General features: G+C 32.8%; 1 protein-coding gene across 13 annotated transcripts in view; it reads right to left on the bottom strand.

Moving 5' to 3' along the window:
* The window catches only part of AHI1 (Abelson helper integration site 1), a 170,077-nt gene that overhangs the window by 104,955 nt on the left and 42,852 nt on the right, over positions 1–22,270 (bottom strand). For all 13 annotated transcript variants that reach the window (XR_012496754.1, XR_012496755.1, XM_019732750.2 and 10 more), the window contains 6 exons: positions 17,232–17,461; positions 15,529–15,635; positions 12,930–13,048; positions 10,278–10,408; positions 8,850–8,990; positions 573–769 (listed from right to left, as the gene is read on the bottom strand). Coding sequence is in view for 11 of the 13 variants with exons in the window: in XM_019732750.2 (XP_019588309.2) it covers positions 573–769; positions 8,850–8,990; positions 10,278–10,408; positions 12,930–13,048; positions 15,529–15,635; positions 17,232–17,461 (925 nt within the window). In the remaining 2 variants the exon portion in view is untranslated. The remainder of the gene's footprint in view (positions 1–572; positions 770–8,849; positions 8,991–10,277; positions 10,409–12,929; positions 13,049–15,528; positions 15,636–17,231; positions 17,462–22,270) is intronic.

Here is a 22,270-nt window from a genome sequence, read left to right on the forward strand (position 1 = left end):
GCATCCAGTCATTTTCATCATCTATTTTCCAGTTTTATGGGTAACACCTGGTTTCTGTGGTACTTTTTCCTTAGTAGTGAGACAGAACTTTTAAATATGCTTATGACACATTTGTATCTACTCTGTTTGGAAGTATGTTTCTTTTAAACAGTTGTTTGTTGAAGTCTGTTTTTCTTTGTTTACTTTTTGCATACTAAGGAGCCTGTCCCTTTAAAATATTTTATGTAAATATTTTCCCAGGTTGGTGCTTGGTGTGTGTGTGTGATGTATACATGCACGCATACACACACTGAAATTTTTAAATGAAGAAACAGGTCCCAGGCTGGTTTTTATAGACATCAAGTCAGGAAAGCACCACAGATTATCTTAAATTCTGAAATTCAGTCTGTTTATTTAAGTTAGTGATTTTAGAACAAGTACTACAAAGGAACTATAAAAGTATTAAAAAGCCTAATTTTAAGTAAACTAACTTACTTCATTCAATTAATATTTATTGGCATGACAATGTTAAATAGGATAGAAATGGTTTTAAAAATTCGAACTTCTCAGCTACATGAAATAGTTTAACGTACTGTAACAGAACTGAGCCTTTGTTTCACTAGCTGCATTTTCAATGAAGAATCTTTCGTGGGGATATAGTCATCAATCTGAAAAGAGCCTTGTTGAGGCAGTTTAGGACAGGTGCATAACGCGTCTTCAGTTTGGTGTATTCCAGGGAATGGAAATGTTCCATTGCAGCGTTTGAACATTTCAGCCTCTTGCTGAGCAACTAGAAAAATGAATCCATAATTAGTTCAAACCATCATAGCAAAAGTATAATGAAATAATTAAGCCATTAAACTATAGCATTAAAAAATGATAAGAAACTACATAATACATTTCAAATACTCGGTAATAAGACAACATGACTGCTAAAATGTGACATTATTAAATCCTATGAAACCATAAAGAAGGAAATATAATAATTTCAGATAATTTTATTCAGGCAGTATTATAATTGAGGCTTGAAGGCCATTCAATATCTTGGTCTGGTAAACATAACAAATTGGATAGGAGCATAAATTTAAATAGATGTGTATAGAAAAAATATTTAAAAATCAAAAGGAAATGCTAAAACAATAAAAATAATTATTAACGAATCCATCTCCCTAAAACAACTGCTTTCATTATTTCTATACCCCTCCTAATCTTCATACATATGTACATTTTATGTAAGATGTCATGGTGTAAATGCAATTTAATGTTTTTTCAATTTAAATGCAAACATTTTTCATGTTTCTACAACTATGTAATTATTATTTTTAAAAGCATTATAATGTTGCATCTAATGAAGCACCGTAATTTATTTATGCACTCTTTTACTAAATGTTTACAGCGTTTTCTGGTTTCCCTCATTGTAGATCATGTGTGAATAAGTACTTTCATAATTTAACTTGTTTCTTAAATAATTCTGTCTTTGGATTTAATTCCCCAGAGTGGAATAGATAACTCAAAGGGTGAATTTTTTGATGAGGAGGAGGAGGAGGAGGGGAAGAAAGAGGAAGAGAACAATATCTCCATTGCACTTTATTTATGGTTTTCAGGATGCTTCAACATACCATTTCCCCGAAAATAAGACCTAGCCGGACAATCAGCTCTAATGCGTCTTTTGGAGCAAAAATTAATATAAGACCCAGCCTTAATATAATATAATTAATATAATATAATATAATATAATATAATATAATATAATATAATGTAATGTAATATAATATCAGTCTTATACAAATTTTTGCTCCAAAAGACGTATTAGAGCTGATTGTCCGGCTAAGTCTTATTTTCAGGGAAACATGGTACATTCTCTCATCTGGTCATTTAAAATAAATGATTTTGAAAAATTTAAACATGGTACATTCTCTCATCTGGTCATTTAAAATAAATGATTTTGAAAAATTTAAATGCCTGTTTGTATATACAAATGAGAAAAAAATAAAGTAACCATTTAAAAAATAATTTCCTTAATTATATAATTTTAAGTGGAAAGCTTTTCAAAACATGACATGAAAACAAACTGATAAAGCAAAGATTAATAACATAGAATCAATATAACAGCCATCAGAGATTCTGTGTACTGAAGTTATGTACAGAATATGAGGTACAACACAACATAGTCTTCCTTTTAACACTATATTAACATTAAGATTTCCTTTTAGTTCAACATTTCTTTGCTCAAGACCTGTTACTATATATAGTCCTGTGACGGTGTATAGTTATTTTACTGGAAACTTAATTCCTTTACTTACAAATGATTTTATTTCTAATTATAATATGATTAATATAAAATTGGTAGGTCTACTTCTCTAGTTTCCTAGCATTTGGCAGTTATCTTCTTTTCTGCTAACATTTGCTATGTGTAGAGAATTTCTGTAGTCTGAATGCTTGTGTCCCTATAAAATTCCTCTGTTGAAATCCTAACCCCTAAGGTGATGGCTTAGGAGGTGGGTGGGTCCTTTGGGAGTGATTAGATCACCAGAGCAGAGTCCTCGTGACTTGGATTAGTGACCTTATAAAAGAGGCCCCAGAGAACTCTCTTGCCCTTTCCACCATGTAAAGTTATAGCTAGAGGGTGTTGTCTAGGGACCAGAAAGCAGACTTTCACTGGACACTGAGTCTGGTGATGCCTTGCCTTGGGCTTCCCAGCTTTCAGTCCTATGAGAAATAAAACTCTGTCATTTATAACCCATCCAGTCTCTGGTATTTTGTCATAGGAGTCCGAATGGACTAAGACAAGAATATTCAAGGACTTACAATGTTTTTTATTGTATTTTACTGGGTTTGACTTGTGCCTACTTCAGCTAATCTTAAAATACTATGTGAATGAATCCAACAAGTTCTATTGACTAACACTTCAAGTTTAGTAGCCTGGTTGCATTTCAGAGTTTCGTATAGTAATCTCGTATTTCCTTGACATGTTTTACATGCCAAGCAAAAATAATGCCGCTAATAACTACTGTTTTAAAAGCTACACATAAAAGTGTAACAGATTGATCCAACCAAATAGGAGAGCAACTGCCATCACTTGGCAAATCCATTAGTTGAACACCAAGATATAGTAAATTATTTCCAAATACCCTGAAGTACATGTTATTGTCCTTTTGTTGGCTTCCTACTCCATTATCAACCAATTATTGCACATCATGCTATTCAACTGAAAGTGGGTGATGTGTGTATCACCACAGAAAATAGCTAGGATTTCTCTACTGCAGCCTGTTTCATGAACTCTAATACAGATAAATTTCATGTCTTGCTTTATAGTTTCATTTTTATCCTTTGATAAAAACATTGAGATAAAATAGAACAGGTATTATTTAAATTATACAGGTGAAAAAACAGGTGCAAAAATGCTAAATTATTTTATCAGGATCAAACAGAAAGTGATGGCATTTCATCTAGAACCTCAATGCTCTAATTCCTACTCCAGCCTTTCCAAACACTTTTGTCTATTTTGCATCACACTAGTCTCTTTCTTGGTGCATTTTAAAAAGCACCAATGTAAGCATTTAAAAAAAAAAAAAAAAAAAAAAAAAGCCTGGATGAAGAATTCAGGCTCTGGTTTATGCTCAAAAGCCATTAAGCTGCCTAAGTTTTCCATATGTCTTGAATCTTTCAATGACATAAGCTTTCAAATCAAACAATCAAACTACCCCATTAGTGAAGAACACTAAAATAGATGCTTCAGGATATGACCAATACTAGACAAGGAAGTTTCAGCAGGTCTTAAAATATGGCATTTTATTTCTTGATTTCTACTAGGGTAATAATAGATGTTTAAAACTCTGACCTGTAACCAGTTATATTTGTTACTGCATAATCTTATACAAGTATGAGGATTATAATGTCTGAGTTTGCTTCCTGGTCATCATTAGTGCTTCAAGACTATCATTAAATTATACATAAAACTATGGATATCAAATTTATTTCAACTAGACATTATCTTATCGCAAAAATATTGTAGAACTAGTTACATTAAAATTTAATTCTACATAAAAAAGAAAATTTGTATTTTAGACTACAGAGAGAATATCATGGCTAAATGCATTATTATTACCCTGCAAATTTGTAAAGCAGTGAACTATTAATAATAACACTAGACAAGCAAAGTTCCTTTTAATCTTACGGGGTTCTCCTAAATATTAAAATTGAAAACAAACAACACATTTCACCACAGGAATATTTGGCTACATTCTTTTTTTTTTTTCATATGGCTGACTACACTTATATAGTTTTGAAACATGCCACACAATACTACAAATTGTTTAGAGACACTGACATGTGTAATAAATAAATGCACATGATAAATAATAATAATAGTAAAGTAATAACAATGCACATAATAAATGAGACTACTGAAGGTCAAATTCAGGACAGTAATTACTTCCAGAAGATGGAGAAGATGGTAGGGAAGAACAAACAGAAGCTTCAACTATGCTGCTTGCATTCTTTTTCGTAAGCTGAAGGTGTACACACATGGGTATTTGTTACCTTAGTCTTTGACTCTTTGTTTTTATTAGTTGGCACTGGGAAATTACTTCATTCTCCCTGTGCCTCAGTTTCATCATCTACAAAATGAGGATAATAACAGTAGCTACCTTGTGGGGTTTGGGGACTGTGTGAGATAATACATGTAAAATGCTCATAAGAGTAGGGGACATATAATAAATGCTTGATAGATATTAGTTACTACTACCAGTATTATTATTAGCACCAAATCTAACAACTGATCATGCCTCTCAGTCTGTATTTTTATAAAATTGAAAGGAAAATGCTATTTTACAGGATTTGTAATTCTTATTTCAGGTACTGTGTTAGACACAAGGCATTATAAACACCAGGGACTTCTGGTCAAAGAGTAAGTTATATAACAAAATTTTTACAGGAACCCAACAGTATACCTTGCCCTGAACTCTGGCAAAGCAGGTCATAGTGTGAAAAATAGAGCTATCAACAATGACAATGTAGGTGGTCATAAATGAACATGAAATCTACAAATAAAATAATTTTAGTGTCCATGGTAAAAGTTGCTTCTCAGTTTACCTACAGTTCTCCCAGAGGTTTAATCATCTACTTAGGAAACACAAAGCACTGGAAAAGAACATGATAAGCTGAGTGTTGATTGCTAGTTTTCATAGCCCTGTTCAGCCGGACACATTATAGGTGCTCAATAAAGATCCGTCTTCCCTGAGCCACTATGAAAAGCACTCCAGAGTTCATACTGATTCTTTCAGAGGAGATATTGCCATCTAGTGAAAATCTAGGCTCATTACCTGAAATTATAAAAGTGCTGAGACCTTCCCAAATTAAGACTTGATCCTACTTACAATACTACATGCATGTTTATCAGTGTTCAGGCTAGGTACTGTACTAGTAATGAAAAGATGAGTAAGCCTCCAGCTCTGCTTCCTACAAACTTCAGACAGTACAAAGAAATCACATACTCCACAGAGAGGCACACAGTAAGTGGTACTACAGAAACAAAAAAGTTTGCTTATTAAAAAATTGAAAGCTACTATTTCAGTAAATCTGCTAAAAAGGCAGTTTAGTGTAGCAAAGAAGATCATGGACTCCAAGTCCAGACTCTACGGATCTAAGTACTGGCTCCTGTAAAATGGGGTAATTACAGAACCTGTCTCATAAATTAAATGTGTGTAAAGTACCAGGAATACAGAAAGTGCTTTGTAAGTATTAGCTATGATTATGATTAAATGTAGAGCAGGATCCTAGAGACTGAGGTAGATAAATATTGATTAATAACAGAACATTATTGCTAAAGTCTAACTTCAAAAATTTAATTCGGTAGAAGCCATTTCTCTGACAGCTCTGTTATTATGGGAAGCCTTAGTGTACATTATTTGTGGTACTGTGTGACTAAATTTTGTATTACTAGATGATTAACCCTTTCAATACCAGGCAAATAAAACTGCCTTCTGAAAGTAAAAATCATATATCTTACCAAAAAAAGCAAAAGACCCAAAAGACCACAACCTGAACATATGCTTAACAAGGAAAGATGCTTGCTGACTCTTCACAGATTCTGCTAGAACCGAAAGATGGATGATGCATTTAGCTACCATTGTGGTCCCATTCTCAGCTTATTTAACTTGAAAAAAAAAAAATCTTGCTCCATTTTCCTTGAAAATTACTTAAACATATCAGCACCTTTAATAAATACTATTTAAAAATCACGTAACAAATTTTATACCATTAAAATATTTATGTAAAGCTAAATGTAAAATTTATTTTCAGACAAGAAAGTTGGGCAAAATATTCCTGTATTAAAAATATTATAACAAAATATAAGGCAAAGCTATACTAGGTCAGTAATAAAAATAATTTTCAATTAAAAATTTAAAGACTATTTGACTTTATGCTGGCCTGTATTTAATGAGTAAAATATTTAGGTCTGAAACAACTTTTCATTTTCTTATGGATATATACCATTCACAAGAACTGTGCTAAATCTTGGATTGCTTGAGATTACGTAACTCCTTCCTAAACTTCCTCTTTTTAAAAATAAGTAGTAAAGAGTATGAAATGTGTTGAAACATTTTAAGTTTTCATTTGTTTGCAAAGGTGTGCTAGTGTATCAAAACTGTATTCTGCACAAGGTAATTTTTAATTTCATGTGTATTATTTGAATATTTCTAAAACTCTTAGAAATGCTTCCTTTTCCATGTTAAGATAGCATGGATATAACATAATGTTCTTAAGTTTATGCATTTATTTTCTAATATAACTGATCTAAAAAGGTACACACTCTAATAGAAAAAGCAAAAGGCTACTGAAAAAAATGAGAGGAAGAAAAAAAAACCTTTTCAATTTTATTCCAGATATAGAGAGATGCTTATCAGCATAAAGTCAAGTCTATACTAGTTGGATGAGCATGACAACAACCCATTTTACCTTCCTTTGTTTTAATCTAGTGCTTATCAATTTACAATCTAGCGCTTATCAATTTACAAAGTAGTTTCACAGTACCCATCTGATAGAATCTTCACAAATAACTCTTAGGTAGCACAGATATCAGTAGTAGTAGTACCATTTACTAGATAAGAAAACGGAGCTGGAGGAAGGCAAGAGGCATGTGCAAAGTCACCAAAGAAACAGTGCTGAGCCTAAACCCATATTTTGGACTCCCGAAACACTGTTCTTTCTACTTACACTTATAGAATGAACTTTTTAGTCTGAAATCTATTGTCTAAAAACCATATGGGCAAACCCGACTGGGCTAATCTAATGATGAAATCCCTCTATCTATGACAAAAAATAACTGAAGACAAAAAAAAAGATAAGAGTGGAACTTTAACTTGCATTTGTAGTGAAAATTTCAAAAGCCTAAAAAGCAAATTAGAAATTGAATGAAGACTGTTGTGAAACCTCTTGAGTCTGAGGAAATAACTGTGCTGCCTATTTCCTGTATAACAGTTCCAATTATAAAGTCTTTACATATAATTCTTCTCCTTTATGTGAAGATTTAGACGGGGTACAAAGAAAGACCTGTTTCAGGATATATGTTTTAACTAGATACCAGATTTGGACATTGGGTGCTTTGAGAATCCCATTTGTCTTCTACTATAATCAGGCAGTATTTATTTTTGCTAACATTTGCTTGTAATAGTAAATTGTATTGTACTGTTCAAAATTTCTACCATTAGTAATAGTGTTCCATAAATTTGAATATGTATTAGACATATACATTATTTCTTTTCTTTTCTTTTAAAAAGGTAAATCTCAATTTTACACATTATTTTCTAATATAATTCACCTGGAAAGACATATTAAAATACATACTATGATCAATAACTTCAGGTTTAGAATTTAACTCAACTGTCTAATAACTTAGAACTTACACCCATTAACAAATTTAATCTGTATTAACGCAATAAAATTGACCACTCACATGTCAATTTAAAACACTTTGTCCAAATAGTTCCATATTAATGTTACCTAAACACACACTTGCATACGTATGCACTTATGACATTGTGTGTAAACTACCCTAGCTTAGCAAAAACAGTGAATGATACATGACATCCTAAACAAATTAAAGATACTAAGGTTTTAATACTTGAAAAAAAATGAATTGCAATTTTGAGAGTGACAGAACTATCAGCACAATGCAGAAGAATAAAATCCTAATTTCAGGACAGAAATAAAGAACTACGTGAAAAAACAGCACAAATCCATATAATTCTAAGAATACTATACTACTTCTGAAGAACGTGTCTAGTATTTATTTCCTTATTTCTCAGAATGATAGAATAATTTTAGAGTAGAAAAAGACATCAGATTTCTAATTCTGGATCTTGTCTTCACTGACATTTAGTTTCTTTGTGTTCTTTTCATGTTGAGAAACTCTCAAAACTACAATTTATTAAAACTATATGTTTTAGTAAAAACAGAAACAGAATAAGAAATTAACTCATTATGCAACTGAAAACATTAAAGATACATATTTCATAGAAGTTATTTACTGTTTAAATTTAGTTAACATTCCCAAATAATTTTTAGGCGTATTTTATTCACTTAAATTGATTTACAAAGAGAGTGATGACCCCCCTTTCTGTGATTCCAACATAAGGGCACAACTATTATGTGTACTTTGCTGATATTTAAACTCCAGAAAAATAGAGCTTATGGAAAAATAAAATCTTATAATAACAATCTATTTAAGCTCGTTAGCTCTAATAGTATATTCAAGAGAGCGTTGTTAATACAAAGGATGATAGTTTTCACAGAGCTCATGATTCCTGGTTCAGTCTAAGTGTAAAGGTTTCTCTACATATTCTTTACTTTTCAAGCAGTGGACTTACCCTGAAAGTCATAAATATACAGAAGAATTGGCTCATTCTGCCCAAATGCACAAAATGCAACCATATTTTCAAGTGGATGATAAGCAATGTCTCGAACGGGTGACTTATATGGCAGGTCAGAATACATGGCTACTTGTTCTCCTAAATAAGAAAAGACATTCAAAAATTTGTAATCAGTTATTTCTTATTAGAAAATTATGCTGCAACTTATCAAAAATATAGTAAGTAATGATGACGCTCATGTTATTTACATGAAAACCACAAATAATTATAAATACTTGAGTACACTGTATTAAATAACTATATTTTTCATTTTGTTGGCTCTTCTCTTGCTACTTCTTAATCCAACCTCTTCAGTAACGTTTTCATGGCACAAAACAAAGACAAAGAGCTTATAAGCAGAGTGGTACCTGACTCTGAGATCTGACATAGCTAAGAAAATGTCAACTAACAAAGAACGCCAGAGAGAACCAGGGGAGGAATGGCAGGACTCTAAAATGAAGAAACTCTCTGGCTAGGGAAGGTTTGGTGGGGAATTAATTTTTCTTTTTTTCTTCCAGAGGCTGTTTGAAGTACCATTTGCTTTAAAGATGCATATGATTAGCAATGGCTAAAAGAGGCCTACAGCAGAAGTCTAAGGAACCTATGACAAGCAAAACTCAGAAAGAAAAAAATCTAGATCCATTTATTGAAGGGGACTTAACGTTTCTCAATTGATGCTAAAGTATCAAAACACAGTAAGAAAAAACACACAATACAAACCTAAGTGAACTCACTAGTCAAAAATACCTAAAGGAAAGATCAAGAGAATAAACACGGTATAATTAAATACTGTTCATTAAACAAATTTTAAAGTGAATTTTATAAAATTCTCTCAACTTATTGCTAAGAAATGTTTATGTAGTTTCAACTTTTCTTTTGAAAAGCAAAGGTAAAAGCACACATGAACTCCTTAACATAATAGTTTATTTTATTGGGAAAAAATTGAATTACAGTAATTCAGGTAAATTGTTATTAAGTTTCAGACATCAAAAATTTGATGGAATGTTTCTAATAAAATATACTGTAGATGTGTCACCATTTGTATACCTAGTTGTATTTCAAATTCAGCTGCTAACATTTTGTATTTTGCATTACAGTCCTCATTAAATATTACTCTAAGATCCATAATATCTCATTATAGGCAAGGAAAGAATAAACCTTCAATTATAATGTGAAATTCTAAATCCATGAAGATATCAAAACAAGGAATGGAATTTAATATAAATTTAGACCACTGCTGACTTTCATCATCAGCTTTTCAATATTGAAAAACATAATTGAGAACCTGAAATCAGAATTTCCTTGAAAATTATTCCATAAAATGGTAATTTTCACACTTCTTCAACCCCCCGCCCCCAAATTTTTAAAGATCAATGAAATATTTACCTGTTTCTGGTTTCCAAGCATACACTGTCCCATCCTCACTTCCAGCAAAGAGGTAAGTCCCACATGGTGTCAAAGTACTATGAATCTTCTCCTGATAATTTGCTGCTCCTACAAATTTCCTTGCTGCTAATCTATAAGCAAAAAAGATTTTACAAATGTAGTCTGTGTTACAGTCTTGAAAGACTGGTGGTAGAAAAACTTTTAAATACTTCATTTGCACTTAACAAGTTTTGAGAATCTGTTATGTGGGAGATATTCTATGATGGATGCAGAATAAAGAAGAGGTAGTGCCAGAGCTCAGGGAGTGCAGTGATGTAAAATAGAAAATGGATGTAGAAAGTGCTACAAGACAAGAAAAGAAAGGGCACTTTGCAGATTTGGATAAGAGATAATTTCTAGCTATGAAGAGAGACTACTTTATGGAAGTAGCATTTGAGTTGGTTACTAAAAAGGGGGCAGAATTTTTACATTCTTAATTTTTCTCTGTGTGATGAATTTTTAAAATCACACAACGAATACTTGATTCTTGTAAATATATTAGATAGAACACATTATTAAATCTATTAAACATGCTATACAACCTTCCAGGATTTTTCGCTTATGAAAAATATCTAACACTGTTTTAATGCTTACTATTTGCCACTCAGGTACTATTATCATCCCTGGTTTACAGAGAGGATATTACATACACTGTTCTGTTACCTGCTTTTTCCAGTCAACAGTAAATCACAAATAATGGGAGTCCATGTCAGAAAATATACATTACGCACAATCATTTTAATAGGTGTATGTTATGCTACTGTCTAAATGTACTTTAAGAAATGTTCTATTGTTGGACAACACACTTAGGACATTTCTAACTTTCCCCTACTGGGAACATGATTTCTGTGAACAATCGTGTATACATATATTTTTGCACCATTTCATTATTTATTTATTTAAATGTATGGAGGTGACATTGGTTAATAACATTATATAAGTTTCAAGTGTAAATTCTATAAAATATCATCTGTATGTTGCACTGTGTGCTCACCACAAGTCTAGTTTCCCTCAGTCACCATATATGTAACCCCCTTTATCTGCTTCATCTTCCCCCCAGCCCCCTTCCCCTCTCGTAACCAACCATACTGTTGTCTGATTTTTTGCAGTTTTATAATTATTTTCTTAGTGTAAATTCTCAGACCTGAGGTTACAGGGACAAATATGTCTGCAGTCCTTGCTATGTGCAATCATATTTTAAATACTTTACATGTCTTTATTCCCCCCAAAGCTCTTATGAGTGTGGTGTATTATTTCTCCCATTTGAATGATGTGAGAAGAGAGGCACAGAGAGGTTAATCAGCTAGTAAGTGGTGGAAAAGGCAGTATTTGAATCTAAGCAGTTTGCCTTTAGAGACCAAGCATGATCTTAAGCTGAATACTATGTACTCATATACTGCTTAAAAAGAGAATAAAACTCCTTAGGCTGAGGCCTGGTCTTCTAATATCTGGCTCTAATCTCTCTTTCTAAAAAATTCTCTCAGCACTCCTTATCAAAAAACCTATGCTCATTTAGATGACCTCACTGCGTAGAACACAATTTATATTATCCTACCTCTGAACTTTATTTCAGGCTTTTCATGTTTTCCACCCTACTGAAAACACTTATCTAAATTCTATCCATCCTTCAATTAAGCTCAAGGCTAACCTCTCCACAGAACCTTTAACAGAAGACTACATTATAGCTATCACCTTTGTTGCCACAAAATATATAATCCTTTTATTATAAATTTACATTCATTAAAAGTACATGCTGAGTAGTAGCTATCTGCCAGGCATAGCACGGGGGCTAAGAAAAAAGGAATAAGCAGATCTCAGTCCTAGAAGATCTCACAATTTAGCCTAATTAAATGGTTTGTTTGTTTTTTTGGTATCATTTTGGAGCTGATGAACTAATTCTACTTATTCTCCCATAGCACCCACACCAGGGTCTTGAACAGCTCTACATAAATATTTAAGGGCTTGATGGTTAGTCTTAAAAAGAGAACTGCAGACTAAACTATTATAGATCACCAAATCTGCCTTTCTAAATACAATAATGAACTCTAATAACATAGCTTCCTCTCATCTGTTTTACTGGAACTCAACACCAAAACGAAAGTATGCCCGAGTCCATGCTGATTTTCCCAGAACTCTGCTTCTGCCTTTTACATTAAGGGTATTTCCCTTCATTTGCCTTATTCAGAAATAAAACAAAAAAGAAAAACAAAGATGTATTACTCAAAAGCCCTCTCATTCAGTTATGATTTTAAATCATAATACTATGCTATACCAGTATAATTGGAATACAATATATTCCATGACAGAAGTTTTTTTTTTTTTTTTTTAATTGTGAAAATAAAAAACAATGGATTACATTTCAGCCTCAAAACTATTCACATTTTGGGCCAGATAATTCTCTGCTGTGGAGGGCAGTTTCATGAACTATAGGGCGCATAGCAGTATCTCTGGTCTTTAGTAGGGGCAATATTAAAAAATGTCTCCAGACACTATCAGATGTCCCCTAAGGGACAAAATTATCCAGGTGAGAACCACAGCTGCATTTTATAAAAACAAATAAATTCATTACTTACTCTACAAGTGCGTAACCTATCAGTAATGAAACACACTTACATTCGGAGATCCATAATTCTCAAAGTACTGTCTTTGGTATGGATTAACAAACGTTTTCCATTGGGATGAACCTCCAAATAACTTATTGGAATCCCCTTAAACTCACTCTCTTTAATTTCCTAAAATGATAAAAAAATATATAAATGTATAAATATTACCACTATCAAGTTTGTCTAATGTTAAGCCCTTTTTAGAGTACCAAAGTACAAAATTAATTTTAAGATATCACTTTCAATTGTACTACACAGGATGTTTTACAATTGTTTAAAAGGATTCCCAGTAATTTCAGTTTAAGGTTGAAAATAAAGCTGATGAAAAGTATTTTTTGGTTGTTATGTAACACCATGTTACTATGTGTTTTTGTAGTATGTTCTCAAACAAGATGCACTTCCTGCTTCTAACACTGTATTTTCTGTTTATCATCATATTAAAAAAAATTCTATTTTTTACACTCAAAAGTAAGTACAGAATTAACTTTCAAGTTCTATTTCAGTCTCAGGTTATTTCTTCATACACTTACTTTCACTTGTCCTGAAAAAGGTATATTATCAGTAGACAATTCTGAAATCGTTTAATTTAGATTGTAATTTTAGGTGGGATTTTTAAAAATATTTATTTATGGTTATTTAAGGCAGCAACAGAAGATGCCTGATTAATGATGTCAAAAAAAACATAAACACTGAAGGAGAATCTGCCTAAACAAGCCTTGCATTAATTAGAATAATTACCAAAGTTCTTTCTGGTTTGCATTACAGGAGGAAAAAAATTACAAATGCAAAACTGCTTAGACTAAAGTCCACAGAGTCAAAGGGAAGTATGCTTTAACCTGCAGGGAGAATTATGAATTATCCTTCTCCCTTAAGAACCCCTTATTATAGTTTGCTCCCTTCTCCTCCAGGGGCTCCTCTTCAAAGGTGGGCTGGCACCAGCAAAGGTAGGGTACAATCTACTACGGTCCTAGTATCAGCAGCTGAGCCCCTGCTATAGCTATTTGACACTAAGACCTGCTGTCAGCTACTTTTAAAAAAGCTACAGAGAAGTCCAACACTGACACCACAAATGGGGGTTTTACTGAGCTGAACCACGTGAGGGTAGGGATGCATTGTTGGGGGTTTGCGCAACTGCAGTAACACTCAGGCAGATGCAAACATGCAAAAAAAAAAAAAAAAAAAAAAAGCAAGTCAAGTGTCAGGTATACATTTGAGAAAGGTGCTGGCAGACTTAGTGTTTGTAATACCTGTTAATGATTTCCTCCATATTTTTCTTTACCATATTCATGGTCAAACTAGAGAAACCCTAATTTTGAAGACCACGTCCTGTATCGAGGAGGGTATGTAACAACAACACAGGGACACTTCATCTTAAGGGACACATGAGTATAACTTAGCATCTCACACTGCTGGCTGAAGAGACCAGTAAGAAATCAGTCTCCAGTTTGTTCTAGGGCATTACCTACCAAAAAGAAATTCCAGCTCATTTCCTAACATTTTATTTGTGACTATTTCAAGTGACTACCAGGCTGCAGATTTTCAAGGTAAATTTGCCTTTTGGTTATTATATTGAGGTAAAGAAACACATGATTTTTAACACAAATAATAGACTCTGAATTGTAGATTGAAATGATTGCAACTGGTGCCTTTGGGGCATTGCCAATCCCTCAGGCATATAGGTAATTAGAAAAGTACTTTCAAAGTGTGTGAAATTAGGCTACAACATAAATCCCAAGTCATCATTCATTAATCTGATAGACAGACGAGAATGACTAAAAATAGAATGGACTGCTTTTAAGTAGATCTGATAAACTCAATATATCTAACTAAAATTCATGGAAATTCTTTTTCATTTACAGTGTCTTTTTTTTCTCTCAAGCAGACAATTGTTATAATCTATTAAGAACAAAAAAATTGAAGAACAAAGGCACAGCATGTAAGACAAAAACTGTATCAATTTATATAAAACTCAGGTTTAATGACTGATTTTATATGTAATTGCTTAATAAACAAGCCACCTTAAAAACACTCTACTCCAAAAATGAGGTTATCCATTTGTTTCTGCCTATTTAGCAAATTTCAAATGAAACTAATAGCAGAAATGGGTGATGGTGGTCAAAAAGTAAAAAGAAAAAGTGAAACAATTATTATGACATGATAGAATCCCTTATAATGACATAATTTTGAAAGACAGCATGGTTAACAAAACACTGAGCACACTGATTTTAGATGATATTGCACAAAGAAAAAAAGAATATCAATAGCAGAAAATATCCGTTATTATTTACAGATGGTAATGTAATATAACATATATCTCATTTTAGCATACATTTCAGTAAAGGATCACTGAATGCCGTAGTGTAAATTAGGGCTCAAAAGAATTAAAGGAGAGCCTGGCCAAAATGAAGAACATTTTCACTAAGTCACTATATTATCAGAAAGCCCTGATAATTATAATCGATGACAACTGACTTTCCAGGGACTGAGAAAAACAGTAGTTTTGAAATGAGAGAACAGAATGTCTTCATGTCTTCTTTTAAGGACAAGCGGTTCAACGTTTTCTCCAGTTTCTTTAATTGAATTTCAAAATATGCAATGTGATTTTGTACCTTATTTACACTCCAGTGGCGCACTGAATGCTGCACATCGTTAACTTTGACGTAGGTGTTCCAAACCACCACCACCCCCGTGCAGTCTCCTGAATACATATGATGACCTATTTAAAAAAGTAAAATCACTTATAAACGTTACACAGAAGTAGAAATAAACAATATGAAATCGGGAAAACACATTCCAGTGAAACAGTCAAAGAATCCTAGGGCTACAAAACGGTATTTCCATTTAAAAAGGCCAAAAACACCGAACACAACTCACAATCAAATCCCAATTATCTCTAAATGAATTCTTCACTCTTGAATTATTTTTGATGACTTACTACCCTTTGCGACTTGCCTGATTTGAATACAAAAAGAAATGAACATCTCAGTGCATGTATATATGGCTCAAATTCCAAACCTGAACAAATTACCTGAATTATCCAATATGTATCTATATTGTGCATCTCTATTAACCTACATAATCTCTTTTATATTCCTAGAAAAACACCTGTATTCTGATATATGCTGTTAGCATAATGCCCGAGGTCCAGTAAAAACACAATGATCAAGGAAAGAATAAAATAATAAATAACGGGTTCCAGTTTAACATCAATTTTTAAAGTCAAACCATTTACAGTTGAATGGGACCTCAGAGACCATCAAGTTCAACTTTACACCCACTCAGGAATATCTTACACACCATTAATAACAGATGGTAATTCAGCAACTGTGACTTTAATATTTTTAAAAAGCAACTTATTCAACTAGTAAACTGCTCAATAACGTATTAGGGTGTGTTTTCTAATTCTGAGAAAAGAAAATCTGTCTTCTGTAGCTTTGGCCCCATCTCTACCCACTGGAGCAAAACAGACTCATTTCTCTTTATTACATATGGATATCTTAGCCAAATATTGGAAGACATTCATCTCTCTTTTATAATCTGAGCTACTTCTTTATGACAGTTTTTAGATACCTTTCTATCATTGGTTTACCTTTCTTTGGTGTGTTCCAAGATATTAACATCCTTATAGTGGAATTGAGTACATTAGCAGTATTATCATTTTGATCTGGATCCCATACTAGTTAATTACAACTATAACCTGAATATCTAGTGTCGGAAATAATGTAAAAGGTGACTAATAGATATAGTAAATTTCTTTATGCTTTCAGCTGATAAAATAATTTATATTTTGTCTTTAAAACACCATCTATATTATTCATATACTAAGATAAACTTATAAATAATTGCAAATTTCCCTTCTATATGTTTCTATACTTTAAAAAAATCCTGTTGCTATATTTAAAATACATATTTTTAAATATTCTTTTGGGATTTTTCCCTTCATCGTCCTCATTTTTACCCTTCAAATTAAAAAGCCCTCTTAAAAGACAAATCTACTAAGGGGAAAATCACCAATCCAATGAAATATATTTATGAAATTTGGAACATGACTGGTTATTACAGCGAAGATTAGTTGAATATAAATGTTTAGGAACTGAATGACTTTAAAATCACAAACAGAACTTCAGTGCCAAATCTATGCCCAGGTCTACCATATAATCTGCAAAATATGTACAAATCTAGATATGCACAAATAATCATCAATACATAAAATCTCTCTCAAGCTTAAATATTTATTAATCTAGTGAGATAAAATTTTTTAAAATATCCTTCATGCAATTAGGCTTCATTTGGAATATATTCTCTGACTTACCTTCAACATCAAAACAGAGAGAGTTGATGAAACTCCTGTGTGTGTCAAACTGTCGGATCAATATGGCACTATCCTCTCTCATATCAACTTTCCATATGCGTATCACAGAATCATAGCATCCTGTAACTACCAGCTCTTTTACAGCTGGATGGAATTTAGCCGTGTAAACAAAAGCAGGATGAGGTAAAACTCTGAAAGTCTTTGTACTATCTACTTCATTTTTCCATATCCTGGAAAAGGATAAAATAAAGTTGCTTCTGAAAGGCACAAGTTTTCTTTAAAAGTTTCACTAAGAACCAATGTAGCCAATGGGACTTAAGTAAGCAAGTGACAACAACCAACGATAAACTAAATTTAAACTTTATAACAATAAAAAATAATGTGATCATGAAATTGATGGCTGGGGTTTTTACATTTTAACCAAGCTATTTCTTACAGTTATTGTCAAGATTAATGGTTAATTTGTCTACTAATTATAATCTATACTATAAAATGAAAGACTGCATTTGTATTTAGATACGTCTGCCTTTTGTAAACCTACCTATTTTGACATCGATTAAACATCCATTAAATAGTAAAATATTGTATATAGTACACTATACATAAAAACAAAAATATAGGGAGAAACTTTAATGATTTCCCATTTAGGTTGTGTATATATTGCTTTTGCAAAGTGCTTATTAGTGGGGGTTTAGAGAACAGGGTACTCTATTAACTTTGTATTAGTAATGTCAAAGCTTAGATAATACATATGAAGATCTCAAAGACTGAAAAGCCATAATGAAATTATTATATGACTACTTGAGTAAAATAAGATTAAAATAATTATATTTTGATAGAAAACAGAATATCTGATATTAAGCACTCACTTTGTGTTTAACACTCTCATTATCTCTTCCTCTATATAATAGATGATTTAAAAAAATAGTATTATTGTCATTGTATAATCTTGACAAAAGAGTGAACTCTATGGGTTAAACAAATATGTTACGTAGATACTCTGCATTTGTAATCAATGTGTAAAAATGGGCAAAATCTAGCAACAAACAGACAGGTGCTATATGAGTGTGGAATATCAGATTTTTAAAAGATTAAGTTATTACAATTAGAAAAATATTATTAATCTTTTAATATGCAGATTTATAATTCATCCTTTTAATTACTGCCTAAGAACTAAAGTAAATAAGTCCATTACAGAATTATCAATAAAAGAAAAAAAACACAGTTGCTATTCAAGAATAACATTCTATGAGTTTTCTCAGCAGCTGCTTAAAATACAGGATATGATCTTCAATTACAAAGAATTCAAACTAATAATGAAGGAAGTGAAAGAACATGTTTTCAAGTAAAAATAAAGCACATGTGTCACTACATAAACATCTTACCATAGTAATACTTTCAATGAACGTACGTTACATGAAATATAGTATTTATTGAAAGAAGAAAATCATCTAATTTGGAGTGAATAATAAAATTGTTAAAAGATAAAAAAATCACTAACAAATCTTACCATCATTTGAAATACTATGTAATAGACACAAATGAAGCAATTGTATTTTTAAAACAGCTCAACATATTTAGACATAAGATTTTAGAATAAAAAATAAGCTTTTTATGTAAAAATGGAACTAGTATCAATGGTGGCTTTAGTTACTCAATCTATGGCAGAATCCAAGATCAAAACCAACGTATTAATGGGTTTGGGAAAGAAATCAGACTCATTATAGACAGCAAAGAAGGATATACAAATATGTAAAGACTAGATTATTGCACACAAAAAAATTATTAGCATTGGAAAAGAAAAAGCATACCAAAGTTAAAACAGTGTGTGTGAAGAAGGGGTAGAGTGGGGACCTATGGGCCTATTTCGGAGCTATTACACATAGAAAAAAATCTTTCTGATTATATGAGGAGCTATTGATTTGGGAAAAATACAGATTATACTGAAGATAACTAAAAAAGGAGATTTAGGTTCAACCCCTAAGGCAAAAAGCTAACCAGTGGGAAACAGCTACTCAGGAAACACTAATGACAGAATCCGATAGTCATCCCGAGGAAGACAGGAGGCCGCGGGCAGAAGCCCATACTTCTGCCACTTTTGAGCATTAGCAACTCTCATTCTCTTCCTTTTGCCTTTAGCCTATTCATTGTAAGGATTCCTTACCTCTCAAAAACTTGTCTTTTTGGTTCTAGCCACAATGTTTCTTTCTTCACTCAGTTAATCCTTTACAATAGTATTTTTATGATGTAAAGAGTCCTACAGAAATATCAATTTCAAAGCTACCTAAAGAAAAAAAGCATACTTTACTATAATATATTATATGTTCTGTGGGGAAATCCAAGATGGCTTTCAGAAATGGTGAAATGGGAGTTGGGTTTTAAGTGATGATCACGAGTTCACGAGGGCTCCCAAAAGGCACTTAAATGTTTGTTGAATGAATGAGTTGGGCAGGAAGTGTAGCAAAAGGGCATTTAAGCACAGGAAGAACAGTAAGGTAACAGGGCATGGAGATGCCAAAGAAGAATTTAGGGGTATTGCAAATGATTGTGTGGATGAGGCAGAATGTAAGGTCAATGAGGGACGTGCTTGTCATGTCATGCTAAGGAACTGGAATATGTTCCAAAGGCCAGTGGCAACTCAAGGTGTTTTCTTTTCTTTTGTTTTTTTCAAATCAAAGTACTATGAAAGATGGCTTTGGGAAGATAATTTTAGAATAGTAGAGACGGAGGAAGCTAGAGACTGAACACTGGAAAAGTTTAGCAGCAACAGTTTAAGCAAGAGACAATAAGGGCTTGAATTAAGGCAACAGTAGTGAGGATAGAAAGGGTGTGATACAATGGTGAGTCGTTTAGGAGAGACAATTGCAAGACTTCAGTACTAGTTAGATATGGAAAAAAAATGGTAGAAAGAAGAAATGAGTACTACTTTTGATTCCCAGCGTGGGAGATGGAGTGGGTAAGGATGTCATTAAAAATATACGTAAGAGGACTAAAACAGAAAAAAAATTTGGTGATTTCGGTAAGTTTGGTTTCAGACTTGAGGTGCCACTGGGTAATCCAGATAGAAGCGTTTAATGGAAAGTCAAATTCAGAAAAAAAATGGGAGCTAGAAGTCATTAGAATGTAAGTGACATTAAAAGCTGGGGAAGATGAGAGAGACCAGGATAAGCACACCAAACAATCAAGTAAAGCAAGTAAAGGATCTTGGGGATTAAACATCTATAGAGAACAGGCAAAGTAACGACAACGAGAATTGGTCGGAGGCATAGAAAGAAAACAAAAGAGGTTGTCAACGAAAACCATGAGTTGAAAATATTTCAAGACTGGTCAATAATGAATTACTGCAGTGAAGGCCAAGGTAAGGACTAAAACTGGCCAATGGAACTGAAAATTAGCAAAAACTGCTGACCTTTTGAAGAAAGTTTATACAGTATGGTGGGCGTGAAAGCCAGACTGATTGGAATGAAGTAAGGACAGTGTGTGTAGGACGCTCTCGATGATGTAGAAAGAAAAAACGATGTGGTAATCTGAAAGGCAGAAAGAGCTGAGAAAAAGATTTCTTTAAGATGAGGAGATTTGAGCATAGAGCTGACCCTTGAAGAACATGGATTTGAACAGTGCAGGTCAATTTATATGCAGATATTTAAATGGTATTTTGAAATCGTATCTTCAATCCACAGTTGGAAATCCGTGTATTCTATATTTCTACTATGAGAGAACAATATCAATACAGAGGAAGATACTAAAGGGTCAAGAGGTGTAGGAAATAAAAGAAACAGAACTGTAGATTAAAGGACTAAGATTAAAAGCACAGGTAAAGGATTAGCCTCAAAGGTGTCTATACTCATACTTCTTTGTTAAAAGAGATGGACCGAGATAAAGATGGGTGAACTTACAGATTATTAGGTGGGAAACCAGAGGGAAATATAGGAAGCTCACGTCTGTCTAAATTTCACTGTGACTTGAAGGTAGTTGTCTACTGAAAGTGGGAAGACTGTGATTCAGTATAGAGAACTCTAAAGCATGGTAAAGTTTGGATCTGCTGCAGGAGGAATGAGAAAAGATAGCCAAACAAAGATAGGTCAAAGGACTGCTCAGCAGAGATGAGAACTCAGGTGATTTTCAGATTTACAAATTCATAATTAGGCCTTAGCAAAGTCATATATTTTTCTCTAGTATATCCTGGCGTCAGACAGGATGGCTATGCTGAAAGAACAGACTACATAGGTTCTTGAGGATATTGTTAAGAGGGACTAACAGTAGGTTCCTAGCTAGACAGAGAGGGAAATCAATTGTTACCAGTTGCCATCTTTTTTATTTAACTATAAACTGAACAGCAATGATAACATCTTAATCAAGTAGACATTTTATATTGACAAAGAAGTTGATAAGATTCATAGAAGAAGGGACCTAGATATTAGAAGAATCTGTTAAAAGTATGTTTAAGGGTGGCCGGTTAGCTCAGTTGATTAGAGCACAGTGCTGATAACACCAAGGTTGCCGGTTTGATCTCCGCATGGGCCACTGTGAGCTGCGCCCTTCTTAAAAACAAAACAAAACAAAACAAAACAAAACAAAACAAAACAAGTATGCTTAAAGAACAAGAAGCTGCTTAAAGAACAAACAGCAGAAGAAATAAGAGTGAAATGAGAGTGGATCTCAAACAGCTCTAAATGTCAGTTTCCTAGTCTGTAGAGATAATAAATACTTATGTCTATCCACCTACATTTGTTGGAATCAAATTAAATGCCATTCATAAAAGCATCTTGAACAACTGCCTAATGATATTTTTAGAATACATCCAAGGGAGAACAAGCAGCTACAAAAAGCATAAATGAAACTTTAAAAAGTATCTTTTAAAATATTTTATTGTGACACTTATTAAATTGAAAGGGGTTATTTTAAGACTGACATTCTGAAAAATGAAAATACTTGATAATCTATAAGGCTCTTAGTTTTAAGAGCCTTCTGTTTTAAGGTGCACATTCAGTTATTTACTCCATACTAAGTCCTAAGCTCCACTGTGCCCTGGCCTCTGC

The sequence above is a fragment of the Rhinolophus sinicus genome, linkage group LG05, assembly GCF_036562045.2.
Source record: "Rhinolophus sinicus isolate RSC01 linkage group LG05, ASM3656204v1, whole genome shotgun sequence".
NCBI lineage: Eukaryota > Metazoa > Chordata > Mammalia > Chiroptera > Rhinolophidae > Rhinolophus > Rhinolophus sinicus.